Source organism: Nannospalax galili, unplaced genomic scaffold (genome assembly GCF_000622305.1).
Source record: "Nannospalax galili isolate Female #2095 unplaced genomic scaffold, S.galili_v1.0 scaffold312, whole genome shotgun sequence".
Taxonomy (NCBI): Eukaryota; Metazoa; Chordata; class Mammalia; order Rodentia; family Spalacidae; genus Nannospalax; species Nannospalax galili.
This window is the reverse complement of record NW_008335967.1, coordinates 8,317,058-8,335,114: the sequence shown is the minus strand read 5'-3', so window position 1 is coordinate 8,335,114 and position 18,057 is coordinate 8,317,058. Positions and strand designations below refer to the sequence as shown.

Below are 18,057 nucleotides of genomic sequence, written 5' to 3'. Positions count from 1 at the left end.
ATATATATAAAAGTAACTCCATTAAACTTACCCCTTGGCCAAATCATTTGTCCAACCATCTCATCCCAGGAAAACATGACCCCTAAATTATCTCATTCACTTGCTCTCTGATCTGTCTCCATTTTCACCCTCCAATCTGAAATCAAAGATATGGGAATCCATGCTATTACTAGGTTTTTCTATGCATTTTTCTTCCTATGTCTTTAATACATACTCCAAATCTCTCCAAAATGCAGCCATATTCTGTTTACATTTAACTGTATTGTACTGTCCTGCATTTATTTTTTTCTTTTTAAAAACTTTTCCCTTTCTTCCCCTATTTCGAGATTTGATTGGTTACCAAGATATAGTTAGAACAATTCTTCAAACATTGTCCCTAGATAAGACACATGCTCATCTACACGCAGAAGTTTGCATGTTTCAGAGGGATTATCTTTGCCCAGATAAATGTATATCTTGGCATAGTTATGTTCTGAGGTTGTTGTACTTAGTGTTTCCCTCGGGCTAATACAGATGTTAGTCTACTGTTGAGCCTAGAGTTATACAAATAAAAGGTGTGATCCTGTTCTGCTCCTTTTTAAAACATGTAATCATGATTCTTCTGTGTGTAACCTGCTAATACTACTTTTTAACACTGTGATATGGAATGTTCAGGTAGATGTGGGTGGTCTATGTTTCGTTGATTTTTTTAATATTTTATTTATTTTTGTTTTATATGTATGAGTGCACCCATGCATATATGTGCATGTATGTGAGTGCACCCATGTCATGCAATGCCACAGAAGTCAGAAGAGGGCTTCAGCTTCCCCTGGAACTGGAGTTAAGGATAGTTCATAGCCACCATGTGGATGCTGGGAATTGAACCCAGGTCCTCTGCAAGAGCAGTCAGTGCTCTTAACCACTGAGCCGTCTCTCCAGCCCTGTTTCACTGATCTTACCTCAGATTCAGTATAAACTCTAGAACTTATTCAATTAAGGTAAATTTTCCTTTGTTTTTTGTTGGTAGCCTATTTCTTACACATGTATATGTGTGTATGTGTGTGTGTGTGTGTGTGTGTGTGTGTGATGTGTATGTGTGGTATGTATGTGTGGCACATGTGTTTGTTCCCATGCACATGCTCATAGGCCAAAGAAGGTGGTCAGGAGTCCTGCACTTACTGACGTATTCCATTGAGATGAGTCTTTCACTGAACCTGGAGCTGGCTGTTCTTTTGACTAGTCTGGCTAGCTAGCATGCCCTGGTAATCCTCCTGTCTCTACCCCCTCAGCATTGGGATTACAGGTGACATTCCAGGTAGTGCGATCATGCCTAGCTTTGGGTGCTAAGGATCCAAACCTAGATCTCCATGCTTGTGAAGTAAATGCTCTTACCCACTGAGTCATCTCTCCGGGCCCTCTCTGTTCCTTTTTATCATTCTAAAACTTGTAGTCCTTATATGTAGAAATCTATACTTGCTATCATTTCTATTAAGCTATGTACCTGTTTTAGTTTTCATTCTAGTATTTTCCTTGGCTGCTGTCCCCAATTGCCAAAAACATGGAGTCTAAAACACTGAAAATGTGTGACGTTGTCTCTGAAGAGATACAAGTTCGATGTCAGTTACAGTGGACTAAACTCAAGCCGTTGTCAGGACTAACTTCCTTCCTAGCCTCTCTCAAGAAGGAACTCTTTCCTCACCTTTTCCATCATGCAGAGGTAGTTCATGTTTCTTGGCTGTGGGTACATGGCCCTGTCTTCAGAACCAGCCAGGCTGCAGGGCACAGGCCGTTCTTTGAAGTCACATGATCTTCTCACCCACTTTTTGCCTGTTTCTCTACTCTTAAGGACTTTTTGATTATAATGAATGCACTTAAGAAATCAAAGATAACCCCCCGTCTGAAGGTCCTCCATTTACTCACATCTGCAGATCTCCTTTTTCCATGCAAGGTAAAAATTTTACGTTTTAGGCATTAGGACGTGAGCAAATTAGGCTATCATTATTTTGTCTACCATACCTGTCTCAAGACATTTTATCCTTCTGATTGAGTAAGCATCAATAATTAGTTGAATGACCGGGAAGAATGATGAGGAAAAAGAGGACATATATTGGTCTAAGTGATCGTTTTCACAGCTTTTTGTAATTATGCTTTTTCAGAAATGTTCCCCCTTAAACTTCCTAGCGCTCAACCCCTGGTGCCCTCATTCTGTACTCCCTCCAGCGTGTCTGTGGCTGGGCAGCTGACCATGTGCTCTTGTTCTTGCAGAATCCAGTGAACATGAGGACAAGAGCGCAGGTGCCTCAGGGGAGACACCCTCCCAGCCTTACCCTGCGCCAGTGTACAGTCAGCCTGAGGAACTAAAAGAACAGATGGACGATACAAAGCCAACAAAGCCTGAGGAGAGTGAGGACTCAGACCCACTGCCAGACAACTGGGAAATGGCCTATACAGAGAAGGGTGAAGTCTACTTCATCGAGTGAGTTTCAAACATTTCTTTGAACATTGCTCTCAAGATGATACATAGAGGGATATCAATAATGCCATAAGTAAACATATGTTGAAAAGAAAACCTGGGAGTTTTATTATTTCTGTTAACAGTTCAACAGAATATTGCTTGGATAGAGCTAATGCATAGACTATGACTACCTGTATCAAAGAACAAATTAAGCAATTACACTGTAAAACTCATGACAATGGAAGTCTAAATAGAAAACTCCCCATGTGGTCCAGAAGTCATGAGAAAATGCTTACTCACCTCCTTCGCGGAGATCGTCCCTGTACTTTATTTCCAAAAATGTACACCACCATGTTCAAGACTTTAGTAGCATGTGACTATTTAAAACAATGTATTTGCTGGTCACAACATAAATACATTTAGTACTTGACTCTGAGGCCCTGTCAATGAAACAGTTCATGTAACTCTTCGCCTCAAACTTACTTCTAGGAAACACCATTTTGTTGCTTACCTATATTTTTATTTTTTGAGGGGTAGGTGGTATTGGGTGCTGATCATCATTTTTATAATTCACCAAAGAAACTGAAATTTTTCATGAACTCCTGAATGATACTCAACCTAATCTGTTGTTCTTTTAGGACTTTTTTTCTAAAATATTTATTTTTCACATATTCTATTAATAATAATGCTCAGCTCTTCTATCCTTTGTTTCTATTAGAACAACTCTAAAAAATCATAATTAACATAATTGTACATATTTACAGAGGAATAGCATTATAATTTAATACATGTATACAATGAGTAATAATGCAATCAAGGTAATTAGAGTTTCCATCATCCCAAACACTATTATTTTTATATGTTGAGAGCCCTCCAGCTCTTCTCTAGGTATTATGAAATGTATAATTAATTGTTGTAGAGAAACTCCAAAGTTGAAGGCTTTGACCCAAAATTAAATAGTTAATATGAATCAGACAAACAAAATGTTGATTAGAAATAATAAAACCTAAAAATATTATAATCTTATTCCTTCAGAATTGTCTGAGTCTCAAAGGAACAATAATACAAATTGAAGTTCTCAGTGCTGGTAGTAGATTAAAAAGTACATATACTTTGATTACTCAAGAGAAATATTAAAACTGGACTCCCTTTCCCGACCCATCATGATTTGTGATTTAGATCTCTATAGGCATAACTCAGCTGTGAAATTGAAATGTTGCCACATACCAATACTCAATTCTCACGTGAAGCTGGAAACTTTGATACATGTAGCCAAGGGAATCCATAATCAGGTAATTACTTGGCGCTCTGCATGACTCCAGCATGAACAAGAGTTGCAGTGTTTTACAGAAAGTGATTCACTAACCTCCACCTTTCAACAAATATTCTGTTTTCTAAGGATAGAGTCTCTTGCATTATTTTTATTGCTGTAATCGGTGACACTCAGCTATCTGTTGTCAGTATGAGGAAGCTATATAGAATTTTGTAAAACATGATCAACTAAACAATCCTTGAACCATAATTTTAATGTTGATAAGGATAGCATACCATCACTGCAGACTCGAAGCCAGACACTGATGTTCAGAATCATGAGGCTGATGAGATGCATGCATTATGTACCACAGGATGAGAAAAGATGTGGAAATAATAGAAAGAGAGCAGCATAAGTTGGCTAAAATCATTTCCAAAACTTTTTTTTTAATGCAACTGTAAAAACCTTCCATTGTAATTATAAAAAGTAATTTCCTTGGGCTACAGAGATGGCTCAGTGGTTAAGAGTGCTGACTGCTCTTGGCAAGGACTCAAGTTTGTTTCCCAGTACCCATATCTGTCTATAACTTTATTTCCAGGTGATCCGATACCTCTGGCCTCTATGAACACCTTCAAACACACTCACACATCCACACAGAGATACACATACATACACATAATTAAAAAAATAAATAAATCTTTAAAAACTGAACTTTCAAGATAAAGGTGCCACTCTAGCACCAGTAGATATTACTTGCTGGGCTGAGGTCAATGTTGTGGTTCATAGAGTTTGAAGCTGAAAGGAATCATTGATTGTTTTTCCCTTGGTAGTTTGTATATTATCTTCTGATTCTATGGGAGCTAGTTTTCAGAGAGGAGGCTTCCAGGTAAGTTTCAGCCCTATAGCTCCAAGTCTAGTGTCCAAAGTATGTCCTGCCTTCAGCAATAGGATCTTATCTTCAAGTTCTGGGAGGCAATCAGGTTGAGGGATATTTAGGTTGTTTCCATTTCCTAGCTACTGTGAAAGAATACCAACCTATGTGGCTGAACAAGTATCTCTGCAGTAGGATGTTGAGTCCTTTGAGACTATATCAAGGATTGGTATAATTGGATCATATGGTAGATTTACTTTTAGTTTTTTAAGAGTTCACACCGATTTTCAGAGTGGTTGCATCAGTTTGCAATACCACCAGCAGTGAATAAGGGTTCCCCTTTCCCTACATCCTTGCCAAGTTTGGGAATTGTGAATAAAAACAAATATTAGAAGACAGAAGTCATGACCTACATGTATACACATAATGAGGCTCTTTCTAAGGATGTGATTCAATTATTCCCCTCAGCCAGCCAGTATTGGCATTCAAAGATTCACAGGCTTTTGTCTCTGCCTTCAAACTTATTATCATGTTGAGAAAGAAAGACAAGTGGTCTTAAACAATAAGCATCATCTGAATGCCATGATACTATTCAATAAAGGATAATCTTAGAAGGAAGGAAGAAAGGTGAAATAACTGACTCGGAAAGTTCATCTTGTATGAACAGAGTTGAGCTGACCTGGAAAAAAACCATCTCTAGGTCAGTGAACTACTGAAATCCTGGGCTATAATGGCTTATTTTTCATTTTATTACATTAGCCCATTTGAAAGGTGAGCAAAGGACTGACATTTTCATTTCATGTTTTGTTTGTTTGTTGGAGGTCTTTTGTTTTGTCTTAATTTCTTCCCTGATGCTGGAGGGAAGGATCAATGGGTAATATTAGGAAGAAATAGGTTGGAAAATTAAGACAGAACAGAGTAAGCAATTCATTTCGATTGTGGCCAGAGAGCTTATATGAGGGAGCCCTATCTGGAGAGTAAGGAAATGAAGAAGCCTGGGGTGCAGGATGAAGTGAGGAACACAGAAGGGTGATTAAGTCAGGGGGCAGGAACAAAGCAGTGTGACTCACCTGCTTTGCCAGGTGGCTGCAGGGTGAGGCAGACCCATCCACTGTTCGTGCTGTACCTATTTCTGATTCATCTTTCCATCCTCTGAAAAGGTTGTGAATCTCCATTCAGCATGATGAGCTCAGGTTCTACAGGGCAGGGAGAAGATCTGTGTGGTTTTTGTCTCGTCCCTTATTTCCACACCTTCTCATTAGCTCTCACTCTGCTCTGCAGAGCCCTGTCCCTTCTTAACAACATTTGAAAAACATCAGCATTTCCAGGCAATATCATAATTCTGTCAGTACTTTTACTCTTGATAAAACAAGGAATTTGTGGATAACTCTATACTATAAAATTGCCCTGGAAAAGGGTCTGTTACTGGAGACTCACAGGGGAGAGGGAAGGGCAGTACTGGGCAGTGAGGACCTTCTTGGGCACTAAGCTGCACACTCATGAGTCACAGAGGAATCCAGTCATGGTAACAGGACAATTGAAAAAGACAGGTGGAAATGGATGCACAAGTTGGTTGATTTATTAACATGAACATTATGTATATCTTTTTTATCTGAATAAGAACCCTTAAAATCTCTTAGTACCTGTCAAGAGTACAAGACATTTTTACTTATTAATTACTTTTTACTTTCTAGTTAAAAATGAATAATTTATTTAAAATGTAACAGGAAGTATCACCTAAATAAATAAATAAATAAATAAATAAATAATAAGCTATTTCAAATAGATTTTTTTAGTTTTTAAGTTTTTTTTAATCAAGAACATTTTTATTGAATTTTTATGAATTTTATAGATCTTTATTGCATTTAGATCTCTTCCCCTGTCTTCACCCCTTACTCCCTCATACAATTTCATATATATACGAAATATATATATTGATATACATATATGTCCTATAGAATCAAAATTGTGTCCCCAAATGTCCTTCAGTTTGGATTCATCCACGGGAGTTTGGTTAACTTACCAAGAGTCACACCCTTGAAAGAAATTGACTCCTCTTTCCAGCAACCATCACTTTCTAATAGTTCTCAGGTAGGGTTGGGGTTTCTTCCCCATTTCCCCACCTTAATACTGAGATTTCATCTGACTTGAGCTTCTGTGGTCCTGGTGTATGTTGTCACTGTTGCAGTGACAGATATTTTAAAAAACAGAGGGTAGAGTAACATAAAAGGGAGGCAAAACAACAAAGAAAAAAGTGAAAGAAGATAAATGAGATAGATGGAAGGGAAAGAAGAGCTTCCTTCAGTGAGAACTCTCCTCTTGATCGGAGGTTCTGATATCCACTTCCAGTCGTCATAGACTTCTCCCCTGTAGGAACCCTCGCCCCCACCAAACGTTACTGAATTCTGTGTCTTGTGAGGTTAAGATCATAATAAAACAGAAAATAAGTAAGAAAATGGAGAAAGATTCTTGTTTTCTGTGAAAGGTTTGTATATACAAGTTTGTTTGCTTCTAAACAGAGTTCTATTCTAAAACAAGTATATATTACTAAAATTAGATATAAGCATAGGTTTTAAATTAAGGAAAAAAGTCATTCCATTAGTCTTCTATGTGATGATGTTTGGAAATACTTATTAATTTATTTGGTATCGTAGAATGGCTTCTAAGACTCAGTCTTTTCTTTTATTTTTAATTAAAAATTGTTTTTTTCCATGTGTATGTGCGCATATTTATGTGAGTGTATACAAAGTATGTGCAGTTACCCTCTGAGGCCTGAATAGGTTGTTAGATACCTGAAGCTGGACTTATAGGCCATAATGAGCCTAGATGAACTGAAGTTTTCTGGAAGACCAGGAAGCACTCGTAGCTGCTAAGCCTTCTATCCAACTCCAAAGGCTAAATCCTGTACAAGTTTTGTATTTACAACTTAAGAGCACTTTTTCTGTTGCTCTCAAACTGATGAATTAATGGGACAACTATGTTTCCCACACTGTGAATGCTACTCCTTTAGATGAGTGATCAAAACAGCATTTTATCATTTACAGTCATATCTAGTGGGGGGAAAGTGAATATCTAATAGGCTACTTTTAAGCAAAGTAATTTTATGAGTGATCGTACTCTCCCAAACATGCTTTAAAACAGTAATAATGACATGTATATAGCAATTTTGAGGACGTACAAGTGCGTCATATTGTATAAAAGACAGCAGTTTCTTTGACTCAGCATCATCTTCATTAATACTATCTCTTGTAATAAGCAGAATATTCATTATAAATTCAAATGGAAATTATGCAAATGTAATTTTGAATGATTTATCCTATATTGAGTGCCCATTTTTTTCAGACTGTGTTTAGATTACCTTAATAAAAATAGCTAATATGTTAAACATTCACACTCTGTTCATTTAATCCTCACAGTATAAAAGCAAGGCTTATATAAATCAGTAACTACTTGCCAAGAAGCTGTGCAACCAAGAAATGACAGAGCCAGTATTCTTTGATTCTATTTATTTAATAAATGTTTACTAGACACATGCTATGTGCTAGGAACAGTTTTAAACCATGGGAACACAGTAGTCAACAAAACTGACAAGGTTCATGCTTGCATAGATTATAGTCTGTCTCCAGGAACCTTGCTCATAATCACTTTAAAAGGGTGCATGCTTCCTGTAGATCATATCATGACCACAGTGTAAAAGGCTTGATTTGTCCTCATTTTGTAGATGTGGTTCTGAAGCATCCTTGGACACAATAGTAATCCCAAGGTCCCATAGCTGTCATCCCACAAAGCCATTCCCATTAATTCATACCACCCCTGATTTACAAACAAACACTGGCCAAAGTAAACTTCTATATTACAAATGGTATTTGTTCAGTACATTTCTTGGCCAGAAACTCCCTATTCCAGAGGCTAAGTGTTCCATAGAAAAGTGCTTGCACAGGGTTAATCTGGATTGACATGCTTTGGGAATCCCATTAAATTGCTTCTTTGTTTTGGGTGTCAGTTTAGTTAGTGGCACAAAAGAGACTCCTATTGCTTTGGCAAAAAACAAAGAGGCAACAAGAACCTATTTGTTTACCACCATCTTCCTGAATGGCAGAGGACATTTTGACATCTTCAATAATGCATTTTTAAATGCAGCCTTTGGAGACTGGAAAACACATTTGTGAAAAAATGTCATGACTGCACGTGATCTCCAAATCTCTGGCAGCTATTAATTGCTTTTAAACTGTTAGGACACACATACACATGTTATAGGCACACAAAGTAAGTCTATAGTTCTTGTGTTGCCTGTTCTATGTCTCGATTGGTAAATCAACATTGACAATTTCCATCAAATTTAAAACCTTTCACTTCTGACTTAGAAGATAAAATACTTTGGGAAATTATTGTAGAGAAATATAAACTATTTTAAACAGTTTTTCATTAACTTAATTTTTTGACAGTGTTGAACCTGAGCTATATACCCAACCATTATTTTACTGTAATCTTTACTGTTTCTCACAAGTTGTAATATTCATATACAAACTATACAATTAACAAAATACCTTCCAAGTACATGACACTCAGCACTTTCAAGGGAAGGTAGTGAATACTACCCTCAAAGAGTAAGCGAAGACTCGCTCCTAAATAACTAGCAGGAGACTGGACTAGACCACCTGAGGGAGGGAGATGGTGTACCTGTCCGTGAAAAGCAAGGTTAGAGCTAACATGCCTCTACTTTCAGACCATAAAATCCATGGGCCTGGGATTGGGTAAGATCTGGATTTATACCAGCCCTTTCCCTTTCATGTACTAGTTATGTAACCTTGGACAAGTTACCCTGATGCTCTCAACCTTTCTTCTTCATATAAAAAAATGGACTTAATGATTCTTAACCACAAGGTCCTTAGTATTAAATGGGGTGGGAGTAGACAGTCTGGAGGTGTGAGATGGTGACCCTGATGCAATGACCTGCTTGCTGTACCAGCAATAGCTTTTCCTGTTGAAATGAGGCATGCTTTATGTGAAAGAAATGTTTTCTCAGAAGATAAGATGCTATGATTTAACCTGCTGCTTTTGTCAGTTTGGCAAAGGTTAAGCTTGCAAAATGTAGAGACATTCTTGATCCATTCTTGATCAGTCTCTGTGTATCTTCCAGGACATCCTGATAGGAATTTAAACTAGAATTTCATATTTGAATGAAATTTCAGTTCTGGTTTATTCTAGACCACCACAGGGACTCAGTATATAGTTTAACATTAGAAAAGGGTTTGGGATAGGTACACAGGACAAATCATTTGTTTTCGATTTTCATCAGGAGTCTTAAATTTGACACTGATTGAAATTGAATAGATCTTGATTGTTTTCATGATCATCATATTAGTTTCAGCTATAGAAAAATGTAAATCGAGACATTATTATGATTCAAAGATCCCTAAAAATGCATTCCCCAACTAGAATAAGAACAATTTCTGTGCAAATGGCACCTACAGATGTCTCTGTCAGTTAAAGAGACTTAAAATGGAACATGAGATGATAAAGCACCGGTATTCCCTTTTCCTGTCATTTTTGGTGCCGCATCTTGGATAGGCACAGAAAAGTGATGCTGAGCATCTAAGTGTGCCCTAGCTAAGAAAATGAAAATAAATATCTTCCTTGAATTTGAGAAAAGACACATACATATTGTGAAAAATCTCTCAGTGATTCCATTTTGAGCATGGTTTCCTGTCCAGCATTTAATCCTAATCTCAAATGAAGTTACTAAGATTTAAAATACATAAACTAAGGAAAGTAGAAAAGTTATTTGGTGTGTTGTCTCCCAAATGCATTAAAAATATCCCATTGTAACGCACCTTGGAGGGGCATGCAAATTACAAGGCTGCAGAGAGCCACTATTGAAAAATACTGTGCTATGTCTTCATGTGATGCTTAAGACAATTACTGGAGGTAACTACTCCCCACATTTCTTTCAGAATCATTTCTGTAGAACATCTAAAAATGCTGTTAACTATGAGAGATTCAATCTGTCAAAATGTATTAAAGTGACACACTGCTAACACTAGTTCAACCTAAAAATGCCTTCTGTAATGAAATGCTTTATATAAACTCAGGAAAGCTAGAATTCACACAGCTCTCTACTAAACTAGCCAGCATTGGACACCTATGCTGGTGTGGTATAGAAATGGCAATTTGACACCCTGTGGTGGCACACTAAATGGCTTCTTGGTGTTTATCCATGGATGTGTTTGCATTTATGAATATGTCTAAAGGACCTAGAAACAATTTCTCCCCAAAATGGAGAAAGGATTTAAAAGAAAGTTATGAGCCAAAAAAAAGTGTATTTTTTTTCCTTGCTTACCTCCCAACGCTTTCCCTTGCCCAGTAGAAACATGAAGATCAACACAATTGCGTGCACACATGCGTGCACACACAGACACGGACATGCACACACAAGCAGGTGTTGACTTTGTACTTTGGCATTTGTACAGAAAGCATTTTAAAGTGGCTGTCTCTTTTTATAGAATAAGAGTGTCAGACATTGAAGCCAGTGTCACAATCTCACATTCAGAATAGTCAAAACCTCCATCCATGAACATCAAACTCTCAGTTCAAAGAAGAGACTAGATTATATTGACACCATAAAAATGAGGGTTAGGAGCAGATGACTGTGTCCTCCTGAAATTGAAAATGAAGCACCACCAGACTTTAAAAGGTCGAATCAGGGGAAGATAGAAGCTGGCATAATTTCCTGATGATTTATTTTTTATTCAAATTTGTAGACTTTATATGATTAAATTATTAGAGATCTTTTCCAAAGTATCTGTTACTGGGGAGCTCATATAGTTGAGGAAAGTGATAAGGAGGGTTTTCTCCCTGTCCCACATGAAAGACAGAAGGAAAAGGGAATTTTCCTCGGGATCAGGGATTCCATAACTCATGAATCTTAATGTCTGTTTTCAGCCCAGCAATGTCCTACTCATAGGCAGAGATGGGATTATCTTCTAGAAAATCCTGCTTGAAGAGTGTTTGACACCTTGGTATAGATTTCCATCATCTGTCTTAGCTCTATCTTCCCTGTTTTCTGCCTTGAGATCCCCTTCTTGAAATAGGAAACAGCTGCACAAGTCTGTTATTAATTGTACTCTCTAGGAAAATTCTCTGATCTTTACTTCAAGAACAAATTGTTTCTCCCACTGTCTGGCTAATATTTGTGGCTCTGCTAGAATTGAAGAGAGAAAACTTATGAAATGCATCTTATCCTTAACATCTTGACCTCCTTACAACTATGTTCAAGTACCTTTATGATCCGGATCTAATTTCTACTTAACCTATTTTCTATTCTTCCCTTTCATCTTTCATTCATTGTCCTCTGACTGCTGCTTGTGTAAACCTCACACCTCCTGGTACCTGTTACTTGACACACCCTTTTCCTGAAGGCTTCACAAATATGCATTTTTGGTAATTTGTCCATTTGTCCCTGAGATCTCTTCATCCAGCTGTAGACAGTAAACATTCTAGGTAAATATTCAATGAACAGTTCAGCCATTGAATGGTTTCTGACTTATAAGATGCATAGGAATATCCTGGATTGCTTCTCAATGACAGGAACTGGTAGCAACCTCACACAGCATCCCCCTCCCCTGAGATGCCCCTGACCTGGTAGTTTTGTGAGGACTCAATGCATCACTAACAAATCCACCAGGTTATTCCAACACAGGTGATGACAAAATCATTTTAAGAAATTCTCCTCTGAGAAGGCCTTTTTTGCTTGTTAGATTTCTGGCATAAAAATAAGGAAACTTTTTTTAAATTTTTCTAAACAATAATTTTTTCATGAATTCCTAGAAATTCTATTTGAGAAACATTAGAATGCAGACATTTTTATCATCTCCTTTCTTGGCTGGAATGAACGTATTTAGGAGCAAGATAGCCTAATGTGAGTTAATGAAATTGCTATTAATCACTTTTGGAGGAAATGTAGGAATCACAGGAACATGCTGTAATTTGCATCACTTTTATACTGCCTCTGCTAGCTCTGCAGTTAGCAAAACAATTGTTTATGAAAAGGGAAGGTTTAAGATGAAAATACTTATTCTGCAAAACTCAGGAAGCAGTATCATAGTGTGGGCCTGTGCTCTCCCAACTGGAGAATCCTGTATTTGTAATAAATTCCTTTTGCTCTGGATGAGTTCTGAATTTTCAATGAGGTTAACTTGGCAACATTCTAGTTGATTTTAATAAAAATAGCTGCTTTGAGGACAGGGAGCTGAGGTTGCCAAATTTACAGCTGCCTTGCACAATTACTCTTACACCTCCTTCAGGGCTACTTAGAACCAGTAAGCAAATTAAGTGTATCGATTGCAATTTTGTTAGACTAACCCCGCTTATTTTTTTTCTTAAGGAATAAACTTGATTCCTTTCAGTATGTGTCTGTTCAGAGTGATCTCTTTTCTTTTCAGCCATAACACAAAGACAACATCATGGCTGGATCCACGACTCGCGAAAAAGGCTAAACCTCCAGAAGAGTGCAAAGAAAATGGTAGGTTGTTAAGTTTTTTATGGTTTTTCAGCAGTGCACTTGGAAAATGTTTGCATTTCTTAAAAGAGGGACTTGTGTGAAAAGGCGATGATCTGGTTGAAACCATTTTCTAAATGTAGTATTTAGTGCTCGGATAGCAGACAGTGAAGTCGGCGTTTCAGCAGGGCCATGTGTTTGCTTCTCCTCCCTGAGGAGATGGTGCTGAAATCACATCTCTGTCATTTCTGCTGGTTCGTTTTGACTCCTGACCTGACTTTCCACCACGTACTAAGGACTTTTTGTTTGCAATATGTCTCTCTCAGGACTCTCTGATCCTTTGACAGTAGTCAGGTATGATGCAAAGAAAAGCAGCATCACAGAACTGTAAATAATGCAAATGATGTCATGGCAAAGGCAACAGCATGCTGCCAGTTACTAAGGAACCAGTATTGTAAAGACTTACCTTATTCTATAAACAATTAAACAAAATAACTACTGCATGAATGTCTTAGGTGATCCTTACTATTTTCCAGGCCTTGGTATAAATATAGACTTCCTTAGAAATGGACTGTTTTCATACATGAGAAGAATTTTTTTAAACAATTTAGAATGCAAGCCTTGTCTTAAAATTAGTAAATTATATAAATTAAGTCTGCTACTGAATATTTTTGTAATTTCTAAAAATACTGAGTTTAATGTTAAGAGTATTTCTTGTTTGCTTAAAATAAATAGTATACTCAATGATTTTGTATTTGACCACATCCGTAGCGTTTATCTGATCAAATCTATTAGAGCTCTGTATAGAGGCATCTATCATCAAGGGACTCTTAAAGCTGACAAGACTGATAGAGAATATTTAAATTTTTTAAAGTTTGTTGAAAGTTTAAAACACCTCTAATTCTCAAAACCCTTTCCTTTTGACAGTGACTCTAGCTTTTTCAAATACTATTGCGCACTGCTATTACAAACGGGCTCTGCAGGCTAGAACTACTCTAAATGAAAACTTAGAAGATTCAATTGTATGTATATATGAATGCACAAATATCTAATTTTAATAAAATCTACATTTAATTTTACTTTTAGCTGTGTCTCTATCTCCTCTGTAACAGAGCACAGCTGTATATGGAGGAAGCTTGTAGCATTATTATATGACCTGACTTTTGAGCACAACTAGGTTACATTCTATTGACACCAATAAGACATGTGTTGCGAACTGGCATAGGCTATAAATTAAAATGACCTGATGTGTTATATCTGGGAGTTGCGATTTATGTCATGGATGTAAAACCTTAGTATAGTCTAATTAAAATGAATCTGGCAAGTTTGCAGTTTTGTGACATATTGAACTCTTCAGCAGTCTTGTTCCTTTGAGTTGTTCCATTCGCTTGCACAAACTATTAAGACCAAAAGTTTGAGTCTTAGGAGAGATGTATGTACAACACATTGTATAATTATAGTATTTCAATGTTGGTTTTCTGCATATCTGCATTTATCCTGGTTCTCTGGATGGTAGATGCCCTCCCCCCATACCAGTGGCCAAAAACCACGTGTCATTGACAAATGAATTCTAGAGAACACTTGGTTGTTCAGAATGACGTAGAGCTGGTCAATGACTGTTTTCATTTTCTACAGAAGAATTCATAGCCATTATTTCATATGTTATTGAAGCACTGGTGGAAATGAGCATCTATTTAATTAGAAGGCTACTATTTTGGACACATAATTTAAGTTTTCATGCCAGAAAAAGTGCTTTTGGGTAATAGTTTTGCTTATTTTTTTTCTTTTCTTTTCTTTAAATAACATGAGTTACTATCAATTGTCTAAAATGGTGAATGTTAATGGATTGTTGTGGAGCCTGCCAATTAAGCCAATTGCGTATCACAATCATCACACACATATACACACACAAAAAAAAAAAAAGAAAGAAAGAAAAAAAAGAAAAAAAAACTGGTGTAGCAATTTTCTGAATTCTGGATGGTTGTAAAATGTGTATTGAAATTTGTAGATGTTCCAAGATGACAGTGCCTTTCTCTAGCTAAATCCCCTCCTCCACTAGACAGAGTGAATGCCGAGGACCACAGTCAGCATGAGTTTGGGTTGAGTTCTGGTGAGAAACAGCCTATTTCTGGTTTGTCCTTGCTCTCAAGGCACTTGTCTGCCAGGATTTTCAACCAACAGCTAGTGCAGCTTGCCAGACCTTGTCTGAAAAGGCCCAGGTGAGGAACAGTTTTGGCTTTACAGGTCATTCAACCTCTTTGCACCTACTCATTTGGCAAAAGCAGCCCAAGTCAATATAGAAAGGATGATGGTGTTCCAGTAAATCTTTATCTGTAAACCTTTCATGCAACAGAATATTATTTGACTTTTTCCTTAACTATTTAAGATCTATAAACTGATCAGTCTTAGGCCACATAAAATTAAAGGTGGGTCAGGTTGAGCCCTAAGGTGAATTTTAGTCTGTCTCATCATGTGTGGCCTTTCCCTTGGCAAGTTTTAAACACCAATATTTTCAAATATTTTTCTTCGCAGAACTGTAAGACTGCAAAATAACTAGGATTTTTTTTTTCAGGAGTTTTACGTTACCATTTTGTTTTGCTTTTTCTGTTTGGTTTTGCCTATAGACCTTGCTACTTCAGAATTTGACAAATGTCAAGGGAAAACTTGGCTGAGGCTTGAAGTTGCCTGTTTATATTGACTACAGTCTCAGAATTTCTCAGCTCTCTGCTGCTTTCCCTAACCTCCAACTGGGCCTCCTTCCCAAGTCCAGTGTGGACTCAAATTTCTTAGATCCCAAGTCAATGAAGATTGTTCTATCACTTCACTAGGATACTTTCTACACAGAATTTTAAAGCTTCTACCATGTGTGCCCACCTGCAGCCTATGGGCTGCATGTGGCTAAGGGTACCTACGAATACAGTCCAACATAAAGAAAAAACTTACTTAAAGGATTGTGAAATTTTTTTGTGATGTTTTTATTTTTTTGGTAACTCGATTAAGTGGACTTCAAACCTGAACTTTGTAGATAACAATCGTATGTTGCAATATCAAAGGTTAACTAGCTCTCTGATCCCTTTGTTTATTTTCAACATTTTTACCTAGATTTACTGGTTTCACATGCCATTCAAGCTACTTCTCCATCCTGCATGGAAGGGGAAACTTAAGAGTGGTAATTTTAAAATTGAGGTGAGAAAGAGACAGAGACAGAGACTGAGACAGAGACAGAGAGACTGACTCACTACGTAGTCCAGACTGGCCCTCAAAATCAATCCTTGTCCCTCAGCCTGGGATTACAAGGGTTCAGCACCACAGCTGGCTTGTTATATTTTAAGCCCTCAAGGTTATGTGCTGTATATATGGGTGTGTTGATATTGATCGATTAATGGATACTTCTTTATATCTGTTTGCATTGGTGCATAATATCGTGGTCAAATTATAACAGGAAGAACTCAAGTCAAAGAAAAATGAGAAGATCTCAGATGCCTCAGATTATCCTTTGACTGAAGGGAAAAAAACACAAGGTTTTCTCCTTGATATATGGAGTTAAAAGATATTTGAATTCTATTGATACTAAAGTAATTGCTTTGCCTTTTGTACTTGAGGGGTAATACAGCTACTAAACATAACAACATACTTCCTTCTCTCAAGTGTGGTTTAAAATAGCAAACTCATTGTGCTCTTTGCATCTGTCATAGCTCTGTGCATTTTTGGAGCTTTAGCACCAGTCTACAAGGCAGAAAAAAAAAGTTTCCACCTACTACTGGATTCTAATAATAGAATTTGGGGGAGTGCTGTTTAGTAACCTAGTATCATCTTATTTAAAGTGGTACAGAAAAAGAAGTTAACTATTGAATAATTTGGATGTAAAAACTTGTTAAACTACTATGCGTAAATTACTAGATTTGTCCCATCAAAATAAGTAGCAGAGTATTTCTCATGTTTGCTCTTTAAGTAAGTTTGCTCATTCACATTGTCAATCAGAAACATTCCTATTGTAACACAACCCACAAGAATCATCAAGTCAGAGAGAATATCAGAAGTGAACTAAGTGGCTAGGGAGATGGTTCAGTTGGTAAAGGGCTTGCTATGCAAAGCTTGAATACTTGAGTTTGACCTCTGTCAACCATACAAAAGGTCAGATGCAGCAACACCTCCCTGTAACCCCAGCACTGGGGAGGTGGAGATAGGTGGGTTCCAGGGTCTTATTGACCAAACAGTCTAGCTGAATTGGTGAGTTCCAGGTATAATGAGAGAGCCCGTCCCAAAATATATTATGCAAGTTATTAAAGAAGACACTCAGCATCAACTTCTGGCCTCCATACATATGTGTATATATATGCATGCATGTGCGCATGTGCATACACACACACACACACACACACACACTCACAAAGTGAAGTAAATATGGTGGAACAATTATCTTAAAGTTAAGTATGATTTATTTCAGTAGGACCCTCTAATATTATGTACAGGAAAAGAAATCACGTAGGGTTTGGAACCAGGAAAAAACTGCTTCAAACCTACACCTGTGATCTCTTGGGCAAGGTTCTTAGTCTCTTGGAGGCTTCAACTTTTTAAGGTCAGGAGCAGAAACTGAGCACCCATTCCTTTAGATGCCTCATGGAACTGTGCTCCTGAGTCAGGCTTCACTCATTCTTTTATTCAAACAGTATCTCTGGCATGAATTGGGGAGTTGAAACTAGGATCCACTGCCATCTCATCAGACAATTATGTCCTTTGATCCCTAGGCCTAAAATATCACACACACAGTCACAGAAAGCCTTCTCAGTTCTCATTGTTTCCATGAGACCAGCACCACTTTCAGCACTTTTTTATGTTAATAAAGTACACCCACATTCACTTGCTGTCTTGGGTGGAAGGCAGAGTGTAGTCAGTGTACACAGGTCACAAGAGCACATGGCTCATTATAAACAGTAACTTGTTGGTTTCAAGGTTAAGTAAAATTCATTAGTCCAAATTAGATACATATTGTAAAAAATATT

The 18,057-nt window shown here is 37.3% G+C and overlaps 1 protein-coding gene across 3 annotated transcripts in view; it reads left to right on the top strand.

The window, feature by feature from the left end:
- Positions 1–18,057, top strand: part of Magi2 (membrane associated guanylate kinase, WW and PDZ domain containing 2) — a 1,650,859-nt gene that overhangs the window by 1,143,135 nt on the left and 489,667 nt on the right. For all 3 annotated transcript variants that reach the window (XM_029562367.1, XM_008830783.3, XM_008830782.3), the window contains exons 5-6: positions 2,245–2,455; positions 12,999–13,078. In XM_029562367.1, the coding sequence (XP_029418227.1) occupies positions 2,245–2,455; positions 12,999–13,078 (291 nt within the window). The remainder of the gene's footprint in view (positions 1–2,244; positions 2,456–12,998; positions 13,079–18,057) is intronic.